At 36.6% G+C, this 13,716-nt stretch overlaps 1 protein-coding gene across 9 annotated transcripts in view; it reads left to right on the top strand.

The window, feature by feature from the left end:
* MME (membrane metalloendopeptidase) overlaps nt 1–13,716 on the top strand; it is a 91,043-nt gene that overhangs the window by 51,946 nt on the left and 25,381 nt on the right. For all 9 annotated transcript variants that reach the window (XR_004182245.1, XM_031663646.1, XM_031663641.1 and 6 more), the window contains 4 exons: nt 1,026–1,154; nt 1,941–2,039; nt 4,697–4,777; nt 6,106–6,209. Coding sequence is in view for 8 of the 9 variants with exons in the window: in XM_031663646.1 (XP_031519506.1) it covers nt 1,026–1,154; nt 1,941–2,039; nt 4,697–4,777; nt 6,106–6,209 (413 nt within the window). In the remaining variant the exon portion in view is untranslated. The remainder of the gene's footprint in view (nt 1–1,025; nt 1,155–1,940; nt 2,040–4,696; nt 4,778–6,105; nt 6,210–13,716) is intronic.

The following is a 13,716-nucleotide window of genomic DNA, read 5'->3' as shown; positions in this document are numbered from 1 at the left end:
ACTTTGCGAAGGGACAAAATGCCAAAGTTGGTTATCTTGCACATATTTAGGATATGTTGCCAAGGAAGATAAGTCTTCATGGGCTTCACCATCTTATGATGGTCTATGTGGCACCATGATTGCATTGTCCTGTAAGGAGTCACATTTGGTTATTTAACCAGTTCGTGAAATAATACCATCTTGATTTTTGTTGTTGTTGTTGTTATTGTGTTAAAAGTAATTTCAGGGTTATCTATTTTAATTAACTTGATTTTCAGGTGCTCATTGCACACTGGACATATACACAGATGGATTATATTGATGTGGGTGGTCTATTGAAAGTACCCCTACCCGGAGTTAAATAAGACCTTTTCTTAGCCTATACCTCTGTTATTTAAACCATCACCATTTTGGTACTATGGTGAGGGGAGTAGGCAGTAGAGGTTGAGGAAGGAGAGACTCCAGCAAACATGTTACTTGGAGTCTTGGAAAGAAAATAACATTGATTGATTAAAATTTCCAGTTTTTATCTTCAAAAATAAAATGTAGACATCTTTTTAAATTAAAGAATGCAAAAATGGTATTATGCTGAATCTCCCTTGCTTAGGTTATCCTGTTATTCTTAAATCTATACACATACAGGTTCTGTAAGTACTCAGAGTTCAGCTAAAACCTTTAAAAGCAGTAATGTGTTTTCTCATATACCATATTTCCCCCATTAGATTTATTGAATATGACTTCAGATTTATGTTTGTACAGTGGTTACAATGTTGTATTTTTTTCTAATGCTTTCTACAATGATATTAACTTGTAATAGCAAAAAGTTCTACTGGGGCATCTACTGAAAATATACCTAGTTTTCAGATCATATATAAGTAAACAATCCATTTGGATTAGATTTCATCATAGGCTAGGAACATGTGCCTTGTGAGGAGAAGTGATGAATATTTCAAGAACTTAGACGAGACATTTGTGGAATGTGTGCTCTTAACATGCTCCAGACCTTTCCTTCTGGTCAAATGCCATTTCCTTTTCCTCTTCCATAGGCCCTTTATGGTACAACCTCAGAAACAGCAACTTGGAGACGTTGTGCAAACTATGTCAATGGGAATATGGAAAATGCTGTGGGGAGGCTTTATGTGGAAGCAGCATTTGCTGGAGAGAGTAAACACGTGGTAATGTTTTCAGAATGATACATTGTCAGTTATATAGGACACTATCAGTTTGTTCACATTGATGAGCGATTAAGTTCTCCATCATGTGGCTAAAATTTTATTAATTTAGGCAGAGAACCTCTGAATCATAATATGCCATTGTTTCCCAATAAATCTTCCCTTGCCTTCCCCAAGAGTCTAGTTATGTTTCTGCTCCTAATACTGTCTAGTCCAAAACCAGCTCACCGTTTTCCAGAGGCAGTGTATTTGGAGTACCCAGTAACATGTTCTATTTATATAGTCATTTATAAACTCTTCTATTATCAAAATTGCCCCCAAATTAGTATTTTCTTAAAAACATAGAAAGTAAAACAGGATTCATTTGGAGTGTAAGAAATGTGCTTTATTTTTCATTGTTAGGAAAATGAAGACCATGGAACTTAATGGTATGGTGAAAGAATTTGTTGAAATGTTACTTTATGCTTAGCTAAACCACTAATGGTAATGATAACCCTAATATTTTATGTTAGTTCTTCTAGTATGATAGTGAAACCATTACATTCTGAAACTGATTTTTACCTTATTGCATATATTAAGACCTATTTAATCAAGAGTGTTGATAATAGCAATATTGCTTTTAAAATATAATGGTCCCATATATTTGTTAGCTTAGGTCACAGTTTGTCTATAAATTTACATTTATTAATATATTAAATCATACAAAGATAGCATGTAGCTCTATTTTTAAAAATCTGTGTTACAAAGAATGAATTAATGACCTATATTTGTCTTCTGTTCTGATTTGAGGTTGAGGATTTGATTGCACAGATCCGAGAAGTTTTTATTCAGACTTTAGATGATCTCACTTGGATGGATGCTGAGACCAAAAAGAGAGCTGAAGAAAAGGTAAAGAGCAAGCAGCTAACCAGCAAAGAAAAATCTGTATAGGAAAAATTAACTTTAAAAACATTTAGGAAAAAAAATATAATCAAAGATTGCATAAAAACTTGTAAGCTCTTTCAATATGTAATATTTCCCGAAAGAGTTTTTGTGGGTAAAGATGTATTTCTACAATTTGAATCTTTTATCTCTGCAACCAATACTCTAGCAAGGTGAAAATGTTAAGCTTCTGTTCAAGCAAATGTAAGGTGGTGCATTATAAGATCTATAATTAAAGAGATGTTGAAGAAGCTTTTTGATAACTATTCCTGCCTGCCCATAAGGTGCAGCTTTTATTGAGACTTTTACTCTCTTGCATAAGAATAAGTCTAAGATTTCTTACGAAATCTTAGGTTTAAATTTACTGTGATCATTTGTCTTTATAATTACATAACAACTAGGGGGAATATGTCCTGTGAAAACTGTGAACATGCTTTATGAGCAACATTCACATGCATCCTGACTAATCTCTGTAGTTAGGGTGGCAGAAAAAGCAGACTCTTTGGATTGATAGAGGAGACCATAATAAAAGTATTTTAATAAGATAATCAACCTCTGGTCTAGTTTTCTTTTAGAATTAAATCACATGGAAGGATTATCTTCTTTCAGCTCTCAAAGAGCCCTGAGTGGGTTAGGCCTAGAACCTCAGCCTCCAGTATTGCTATTTTTCCATCACTCTGGCCAGCTCTTCAGACATTCAGATTGGATTTGCTCCTTTCATGTCACAGCTGTGCATGACATGGTTCTGCTTAGTAAAGCCAGTTGGATTGTTCTGGATCAGCATTTCCAAAGTGGTGTCACAAAATACTGAACACGCAAGTTGTTCCACAAGAGGCTCATGGTCAAAAGAGTTTAGTATGCAATTCTCGTAGGAAGGCTTCCCTCATCTCACTCGAGGCTAGGTTACATGCTTCTAGGGTGTGATTTTATCATACTTGGGAGTTAATATTTATTTCACTGCTTATCATTGCTGTTTACAATAAGCTCTTTATGGGTGGGGGCGGGGGAACAGAAAATATTGCCTAGCATTATATTCTCAGTCCTTTACAACATGCGTGGCCTTTGGAAGACCCTTGAAATATGTTGAGTGAATAAATTGATAAATTAATTTTCCATCTTGGACATTTATAATAACTTATGATTCTAACCTTATAATCTAACCCATTTTTAATTGTAAGAAGTCCTGCAATAAAGAAACTTGCTTAATGTTTTTGCTACAGTATTTACTCAAAGTATTTGACAATGAATTTTTTTGTGTGTACTAGTTTATACTTTCTGTAGAATTTGTATCCTTTAGCACACTCTTTAAGGAAATGTCTTACAGGAAATAAAGTATCATTGAGTGGGGGCTGGTTTGTCATGACTGATGGCAAACCTACAAGAAAATGGGTTTGGCTTCAGTGACTTCAGTGATATATATGAGGTCTGATCCACTGACTGGGGAAACCCTGGGCTCATGTAACAGATTTATGATAAAACCACATCCATTTGATGGCAAACCATGTAACTCAGAGATACAGGCTAAACTCTTCATGAAAATTTTAAATTAATTAAATTATTTAAGAGTGATATGAAATGGTAGAATCAGAAGTCAAATATCATTGAGAAAACCAAGATAGAAATAAAACAAAAATAGAGTAGTAAACAAGTGATAATGAAATAATAAAATAAGTAAAGTAAACCATTTTAAAATAATTTAAAACGAACTTTAGAAATAGTGGTAAATAGGCCGGGTGCAGTGGCTCACTGATGTAATCCCAGCACTTTGGGAGGCCAAGGCAGGCAGATTGCTTGAGCCCAGGAGTTTCAGACTAGCCTGGGCAACGTGGCAAAATGCTGTCTCTACAAACAGTACAAAAATTATCTGGGTGTGGTGGTGCATATTTGGGAGGCTGAAATGGGAAGATCACTTGAGCCCAGGAAGTAGAGGTTACAGTGAGCCCTGATTGCACCACTGCACTTCAGCCTGGGCAACAGAGCAAGACCTTGTCTCAAAAGAAAAAAAAAAAAGAAAGAAAGATAGTAGTAAATACATGATAAATATGAGCTGGAATAACAAGGAAAACTCTGTTTTCCACTTACCTAATTAATGTCATTTATTGAACTTGAGAAGATAGGTACACTGACTTTGGAGAATAAAGGAGAACATAAAAACTCCAGGAACCAATATTTAGGAATAATATTAGCAGTAAACCTATAAGCCCATATTTGTTTTCTCAGCCAAATCAATGAGGCAGAAAGATAATTATAACTTGCTAGAATGGAAGCTCTAAATATTACTCCTTCTAAAAACTTGTAAAAATAAAAAAGCCTTTGAGAGAAAAAGTTCATAAAACTACAAAATATGTGGAACAATGAGTTTTGTCAGTTTTCATGTTGGTTTTCTTGAGAAAGCTGCAGCCTGTAAGGATAAGGCATTAGAAACTCAATTTCAGACCCAATTTTCCTTTGTTCTTGAATCTCCCAGGAAAGATCCATTGCAAAGTTCTCTGTTTAAGAATGTCAGACACTCATTTTACGAACAGTATGGATCAAGTTATTCAATTGCTAGTCATGGACAGATTATAAGTGTGTATCTGAAAGCTACATAATCATCTTCACATTCAATATTATAATTTTCATAGGCCTTAGCAATTAAAGAAAGGATCGGCTATCCTGATGACATTGTTTCAAATGATAACAAACTGAATAATGAGTACCTCGAGGTAAGTCTCTATAAAGACTCTGGACTACTGATACTTAGGGCTGATAGTAGTGTCATTTTTAGCTATGGGGTGCCTGAAATTATGTGAAGTAGCCTAAAACCACAGGTCATATTATATAAAGCCTTCAACGCTGGCAACGCTGGTGCCAGAATGATATTTGTTTTAGCCTTTTTGTTTTCATTAGCCAGGACTATATTTGGTTATTGTTCATTTGGTTTCCATATATTCCATTTTAAGAACAGTGAGTAAAATCTGGTGTCCTTTAAAGAGTATCAAGGAAGGGATAGACATCAAGGTGGTGAACAACAGGCAAGCTCCTTATCACGTTTTACACAGGCTTCGAGTTTTCCTCCACCTTCTAAGTTTTCCTCTACTAGATAAACCAGTTCATGCCTACTGTATTTTAAAAACAAAACAAAACAAACCCTGATATTTGAGAACTGAAAACTATTTTGTTCTGCCCTGGTAATGTAACAGCTAAAAGAACAGAGAGTTGCTTAAACTCACTACACTGCTGATTTCAGACTCAACTGAAAGTCCTGTTGCTAACTTTGTGGTGACCACAACTCCATGATACCTTGGTGACAGCAAAGTGATCCTTGCCCACATCCTGGGATGACAGTAATTCCTCATTCATTGATTACTAGTCTAGCATGGGGATTTGCAAGCCATACTGCCTTCTTCTCTCTTTCCATTTGCAGAAGAAACTTGACTTTCTCTTTTAAATGATCTGGTTACAGTTGGAAGTCCCAGGGGTCCTTATAGCAGGAGTGTAGTGGCTACGAACATAGACTCAAAACCAAGTTCCTTGATTCCAGATCCCAGTTCCACCACTCATTTAAACTTGGGCAAGTGACTAAGTTGTATCTCAGTTTCCTTGACTTTAAAATGGGGATAGGAGCCCTTAGTTCATCGGTATTAAATGAGCATAATATTAGATTCTATTAGTATAACAGAATTGAATGAGTATAATGTGTAATTTGAAGAACTTAGAACAGTACTTGGCACATGGTAAGTACTAAAGAAGAATGTATTATCCATATGTGTTATGTGAAGATTAATGTCATTAATGTGAGGTTTGTTTGACACTTGATTTCATTTGATTATCATAAAATAATAGACTGAATTTGTGATTTGGCTGGAGTACTGACTTGTGATATACTAATAGAATTAGGTTAATTGGAACTACATCCTTTTTTGGTAAGTTTTTTAATGCTCTCTGTTAACTTTATTGACTGATATAATTTAAGAAAACCCCTATGTTTTTTAGCAAAAATTTTGAAGATATTGGTTTTAATATTTCTCCCCAAATCTTTTATATAATATAGTTGAACTACAAAGAAGATGAATACTTCGAGAACATAATTCAAAATCTGAAATTCAGCCAAAGTAAACAACTAAAGAAGCTCCGGGAAAAGGTGGACAAAGACGAGTGCGTATATTCTCGTTTCTAACGTGCTCATTTAGAAGCAGGTCTTTCCCTCCTTTCTTTGTTGGATTAAGTGAAAGAGCCTCAGTTAGAAAAACATTAAAAAGTACAAAGTCCTCTTTTTATTGAGAACTTCTAAAAGCATCTAATTATGGTATACTAAAGATATGGGTCAAGAATTTAACCAGATTAAAACACCTTTTTCATTAAGGTATCCTCAAATTTACATTCCTTTAGTTTCGCCTTATATCATTGCCTGTCAGCTCAATTTTATTTGTGAACAAGATTCTCAAAAACACCTTAGTTTAAGTAAGCCAATTCATAGCTCCTTTGAGCCTTCTCTTAGGCCTTACTCTGTGTCCAGAATTTTCTTCTGCTGACAGCCCCCTTTTTTCTATCAGTCAATCCCACAACTCCATCCCCTTCATAGATAGTTAATGTAAGACTTTTCTAATCCTGTGGTAGTCAAATAGGAGATACCGGGAACAATTCTTATTCATAGTCTTCTTATGCTCTTAATCTCTGCTTGTTAGTGACATCAGTACTTCATAGTATTAGTTTAGAGTTTATTTTTTCTATTAAATAGATATATCTAACATATTTATCAGCATGTGTGTTTATGCCCCTAAATTCCTAGAACCACTTATGTTGACTTTTTCTCCCTAGGCTCCTAGCCCCTAGAGAACAGGGGCTATTCTTTTTGACCATAAAGTCTCAGCGTCTAGCATACTGAAGAATCTCAGTTAAAACTAAATTAATGACCTAGCGAGCAAGTGAAAAATAAATATACTGACTTGATTTGTGTGGTAACTAACACAATAACATGCCAAAGAGGTGCTTGTTTCATTCATGTATTCATTTATCCTTTCATGCATTTATTAACATTTTGGAACGTGAAGTCCAGGTGTCATTGGGTACTAGGAGAATCAAAGGTGAACTTTGATTACATTACGAGAGCAGAAGATAGACAAGACATAATGTAATAAACAGCACCACCAGGAGGGAAATGTCGTGCCAAGCAAAGTACAAACTGCTGTGGGCTTATTTGATGATAAGACTGTTCCGTTCTCAGTAAACCAAGTACAGGTTGGACAAAACTACTAATAGAAATGCCAATACATTTCAGTAATAAATCTAACTCAGCTGCTAAAATAAAAATGGTCACATCTGACTGGACCCAGTGGCTCACATCTGTAATCCTAACACTTTGGAAGGTCGAGGCAGGCAGATCATGGGTCAGGAGTTCGAGACCAGCCTGGCCAACATGGCGAAACCCTGTCTCTACTGAAAATACAAAAATTAGCCAGGCATGGTGCCATGCGCCTATAATGCCAGCTACTCGGGAGGCTGGGGCAAGAAAATCGCTCGAACCCAGGAGGTGGATGTTGCAGTGAGCCAAGATGGGCACCACTGCAGTATAGCCTGAGCCACAGAGAGACACTCCATCTCAAAGAAAAAAAAAAAAATGGTCACATCCAAACATTTCACTATCATGGCTGGTGAAGATATACAACATCATCTTTAACAAATTCAAGAAATTGAGGTAGTCAAGAAGTCTGCATGTGAGATACCTGAGTTAATCATTTAGCTAAAAGGCCCTCCCTCTGCTCTTATGAGTGGCTGGCGCCTGCAAAGGGCAGGGATTTACTATTTTTTTTTTTTTTAAGATTGAGTCTCACTTTGTCACCCAGGCTAGAGTGCAGTGGCACCATCTCTGCTCACTGCAGCCTCCGCTTCCCAGATTCAAGTGATTCTCCTGCTCCAGCCCCCCGAGTAGCTGGGATTACAGGCGTACACCACCATGCCCAGCTAATTTTTGTATTTTTAGTAGAGATAGGGTTTCACCATGTTGGCCAGGCTGGTCTCGAACTCCTGACCTCAGATGATCCACCCGCCTCGGCCTCCTAAAGGGATTTAAATTTTAAAAGCTCTTGCTTCATGTGGTTTCTGATGCCTAGTATGTGTTTCCGAAAAAATCTCAAACATTATGTCTTAAGGATTTAGCGCCAGTTGGTAAAGAATTTTAAACATGTCATTGTAACATAGAGATAGTGCTGAATCGGGAATGTAATAGCCTTTGGTTACTTAGTAATATTTCTAAAATATTTACTTCTAGTAACATGAATTTTCATTTAGAGTTCATAGCGCAAACGTAAATCTCTAAAGGAAAAGATGTACAAGAACAAAACAAAATGAGTCTCTTGTTGTTTTTAGACTTGATGTTATTTTGTTAGTTTCTCAGGACAGAACTTTCTGTGATGTAATTGTAATGGGTGTTGCTAGTGTTTGTGAATCATAACTGTTGAGCACTGGAGTTAACTTCTTGTAAAGTACAAAGAGGAATCTCGTTGCTGCGTCTCTCTTGCTGTTCTGCATCAAAATGAAAGCATACTGACACTGATAGGAGCCAAGTCAATAAATATTTTTTGAGCAGCTAGCCTATGCAGAGCACTGTGCTAAACAAAGTAGATGCTAAAGAGAACAACATGTTGCCCTTTACTCAGGAGGCTATGATCTTAAGGGGTAGGTGATTAAAAATTAAATCTGATGAAAGGGAAGGTCTGGCTGGTGCTATTACCAGGAAACAAAGTGCTAGAACAGCACTTTTTTCAAACTACAAACCCTTACTTATTAGTAAAACACAATTTTTCAAACCACAATTAAACTTTTACTTATTAGTAAAATATTCTCTGGAACCAATATATCAGCATTTCCATTAATATTGAGGTGAACACAGAATTCACTAAAAACAAAACAAAAATGATTGGCTCGTTTCTGTCTTCCCCTTGGTTGCTTCAAGCGTGGTGTTTTTTGTTTTATTTTTTTCTAATCTGGTCCAACTGGATGGTGGCACACCTCTGAAATAAGTGGAACCCCTAAAGCTGGAAGCTCAACATCTGTAACTCCATGGTACATGGAGAAAGTTCCTGAAAGGCCAGCACCACCAAAAATGGCAGAGCAGTTGGCACCCTGGGAAGTGACGCTGGAGTTTTGCCACCGCAATGAGTGGCTAACTAACACTCTTTTAGTGTTCCAGTTCTGCCATTCACTACCTGTGGCCTTTTAAAAGCCCTGCGGTTTCCTTATTTATAAAGTGAGTAGGCTGTGCTAGACTGTAGAATGTGTCTAAGGTTCTTTCTGGCACTGAAGTTCTGTGGACCTTACTGTGAAGTTTTCGTAAGAGCCAGGAAGCTTTCCTCCTTGGATTCTCCACATCAAATGACCCAAGGGAAAAAAACACAATCTTGAGCAGCAGAGAAATACCTCACTTCTTTCTAAAATATCCCTTCTGATTTTTCCACTTCACCAATGTTTCGAGAACCAGCCTTCTTTCTAACTAAGTTCTGTATAGTTCAACTTGAATATCAAAGGAAAAATCATTATGCAGAACTTATATGGGTAAATATGATGGCCCAGCAGTGGAAAGTTGAGAGTCTGTCCAGGGTGGGCAGGCAGAGCGCCGGACACTTGAGACAAATGACTCTCCATAAATGTAGACAGAGATAATTTGTAAAAAAGATTATTTGACTCAGCAAATGTTAGCCAGAAAGAAGAGATACGCTAAACTTGAACAAGTCACTTTAATTTCCCAGGGCAGTATCTGCCATGGCATCCTCATGTTCTACACATGTTGCAACAGATGAAAATTTTAGATTTTTACCTTTTATGCTTCCATTAAGCCAACAGAGTCTTTGCAGATTTTCAGTGTGTTTTGGGGTTGTAAGCAAAATATGTTTTATTGGCAAAAAGATTTCTGCTTTTTAGTCAGCATTTGGTGAGAAATTCTGTTTTGTTTTGTTTTGTTTTGTTTTGTTTTCCAGAGGGGGAAGGGGAATTAGAAAAGGAAGCTGAATAATTTAAAGGTTGAAATTTTAGGTAGTTCTTTTTTAAAAACAAAACAAAACAAAACAAAAATATCGTCTCCAAACAACACAATTAAAAGTTCCTAAACTTCCATTTAAACTGAAAGAACTTTGCAAAAGAATTCTGATGCATTTATTTCAGTGTCATCTCTTGAAAGGACAACATTCAGCGGTACACAGTTTCTGATAGCTACCGCTCTCTACAGCGTGCATAGCAACAGTGCCCTCTGCCCTCCTAGAGTCACAGGATGAAATGGGTCAGCACTCCGGGAGTTTGGAGGACCCAGTGATATACCAAGGCCCAAAAAGCTGAGTGCTTACTGTGCTCCCACCACTGGTCTTAGCCCTAGGATTCAATTAACAACAAAACATGGAATATTCCTGCCTTCATGGAATTACCTTCTAATGAGCTAGGTAGACAATAGTCTTATGTCAAGTTATGTAACTACTGAGGGTTATATAGTGTGGAATAGGTTTCACCTCTTTCCTGGAAGTTCTCAGAATTACTTTAAATCAGGAGAAAAGTCACCAAAGAAAATTCTGACAGAAACGATCCACCCACCAAAGTGTCTCCAAAATTAGGAATCTCTCCGAATTTAGCATACCAAGTGTGTGTGCACATATATGTGCATGTACACATATATAAGGCTAGCAAAGACTAAAAAGATTGTGCCTTGTTGCCAAACAGAACTACACACAAACAACTGGTAACATCTGGGAAAGAAGTAGTAATTTTCCATTACCTTTCATTGAAAGAGAAGTGGCTTCTCCCAGTTTAGTGTCAGAATGAGAGTGCTAGCCTCAGACAGATTCAGGTAAGTCACCGGAGGACTTCAGTTATGTTAACAACCAGTATGCAGCAATAGAAGTTCTTTGGTCCTACTGTGCTTTTGCCTTTGGGTGAAAAGTTACACTTAGGGATCATTGGGAAGAGCCTGTGCTGTGGCGTCAGGGGGTAAGGGGAGTAGACCTGAGTCAGAAGTCCTGCTTTGCCTCCTAACCTCTGAACCTAGATTTTTTCCTTTATAATCTGGTGATAATAACTTCACTTTTGTCTTGCATGGTTGTGTTGTACATTGTGTAATGCACCTGGCACATAACTTCAGTGCTCATTAAATAGTAACCAGTGTGATATAGTGGTAAGAAATGATCATCTTTGTTTTTAAAGAGGATGGGAAGAAAATGGCATTAATCCCTGTAATGAAATTTTGTATATGGTGCAGATCAACAGCTTAGGAGTAGGAGATTTGGTTGGAAGCTGAGCAGGTTCCTATTCTTCTTAGTTTAAATATGATTTTCCCAGTTATATAACGTCGTTTGTAAGTGTATTAGGAAAGAGTTTAATAACCATATTGTGCCTCAGTTTCTATACCTGCAAATATATGGATGATTTGAAAGATGAATAAAAGTATATGGAAAAATTCAAAGTCTTGATGAGAGAATATTGATAAATGTAAAGGATTAGAGTGATTATTGTGATTACAAGATAAGAATTCTTTCCACCCAGGGGACTGGAGGAAGACACAGAAAAACTATCGTATTGCACTGCTGATTTCAAAGGAGTTGCTTTGAGACTACTAAATGCTGAGAAATTGAACACTGGCAGTAAAGGCTCACTAATAATTTCGTTGTTTTCAGTTTTTAAGTTACACGAGAGTGGGTGAAAAAAAATTTATTCTAGGTGCTTTTGCAATCTAGTGGGCTTATGATAACCAAAAGGCTATAGGATCAGTCTGTTGTCTTCTGCTCTCCTTCCCAGCTATAAAAATGATTTCTTCACACTTTCCTCAGCGCTCAGTTTCTTCAGGGCAATAAGAGATAGAAGAAAAACACCTGGTTCCTCTGTCAAGTATATTTCAGTTCTATTCCCCACCCACATTGTTAGCTCAGCTTTGAGGGCCGTACTGCTTCTAGTGGCCCCTCTTTGTTTTACTGCCGAATGCCCCCAAACGAGAATAAGCTTACCTGACAAAATTACATCTCATAAATTAAAAATAAGGTTTTTTCCTTCCTGCTTCCCCACTCTTCACTTTATATCACATACATCCCCACATTCGTACACATACAGACCACCAGAGGAAGGATGAGAAATGGGAGAAGAGAGTGGTTCATCTCTCAAGTCTGATACTTCTCTGTGGAGGCTGTTAGTGTTTGACCTCCACACTCTAAAGATATATTCAGGTAACCTACACTTTTATTTTAGGGCAAGAATCACCACCTTTTCACTCTCTCTTTGTGAATTTTCTCTTCTCTGTGCTGCCAGTCAGGGTCACATTTGGGCTGCATTCAAACCAAAAGAATTTAGAGTTTTTGTTACATCGCTGTTTAGTTGGCCCTGTTAATTTAACTTTTGTATTAAGGTTGAGAGATATTTTGTGATTGATCACAAATATTAGACATTCAGTCTATAGTTGTTATCATCACCTTATTTAAGATGTAATGGTCTAATCACAGTACTTCTAGTTCTGATTATTACCAGGGAAAAAATGTCCTGAGCTTTTGGTAATTCCCCAGACTGGTTTGAGGGCACATCAAGAGAGATCTCAAAGAAGAAAAGGCAAATCCTATAAGCTAGTGCTATGTAAACCCAACACCATAATTCTAATTTTATTTGAATGTTCAGTGGTCATAAATAGCTACCTATTTTCTTTAAGGTATAATTCATAGTGGACATTTTAATAAGCAAAACTATCCCTGCTGGAAATTTGCAAACATAAATCAAAATGCAATCTTAAAGCCCTTAACGTAATGTAACAGAAGAGCAGAAAAGCACTAAAACAAAAGGTATGACATTTAGTTCTACAAAAGCGATAGACACAAGATGGATAATATATAAACTTCATTCATTCGTGTCCCACTTTTGTGATCTATTGTTGTCTGAAAAATTAATTTCATGTATCTTGTTCCTCTCCTCCGAAATAACAATTTAAAAACAATTTGGATTGGCACCTTTTCTATTTCAGTATTAGGATTTCTGACTAGTCCAGAGCCAAAAAATATGCAACTGTTATTTGTAATTACCTGTAAAAGCCCATGTAGAATTCACTGTCACTAAACCAGAAGTTTGCAGTTGAGAAACTGAACCCTAGAACCCCTGGGACCTAGATAGCTGTTAAATTAACTTTTATAGCAATTAAAATTTTAATAGCTATAAGCTGTTTACGTAGAAAATTTGCTGCCATGTTTGCCATGAAAATGTCGGGGACACATCAGAATTACCTTTTTCCAATCGTGCAAGGAACAATGTTTCCCCCTAGGAGTAGTAAGAGCACATTTTCCATTTTGACCTTCTTGCCAGACAGCCTGGAATCATATCTGAACCTGAATTACAGTAACTGTCTGAATAGATATAAACATAGTCATAATATATTTCCTAATCATGATTTTTGCTTATTTTCTTTTATAATACTTCACAGTCACATAAATTGCAATCTATTTGTTCTGCATAGTTTCTGATCTCTCAATTTTAGTCTAATATCCCTGGGTTTACACATACATGCTTTTCTTGTGAGTCACCACAAATTATGTGGGAAGCAAATAGAGTTTAATTAAAATAAATAAAATTATATTGTTGTAATCATCAACGTGCAAGAAATATTAAAATGCTGATGACTCGGCTGTGATTAAATGAAGGAGGGCTGATATTA

This window comes from Papio anubis, chromosome 2, assembly GCF_008728515.1.
Source record: "Papio anubis isolate 15944 chromosome 2, Panubis1.0, whole genome shotgun sequence".
In the NCBI taxonomy this organism is placed as follows: Eukaryota; Metazoa; Chordata; class Mammalia; order Primates; family Cercopithecidae; genus Papio; species Papio anubis.
Note: the sequence above shows the minus strand (reverse complement) of the source record. Positions and strands in the feature narration are given on the sequence as shown.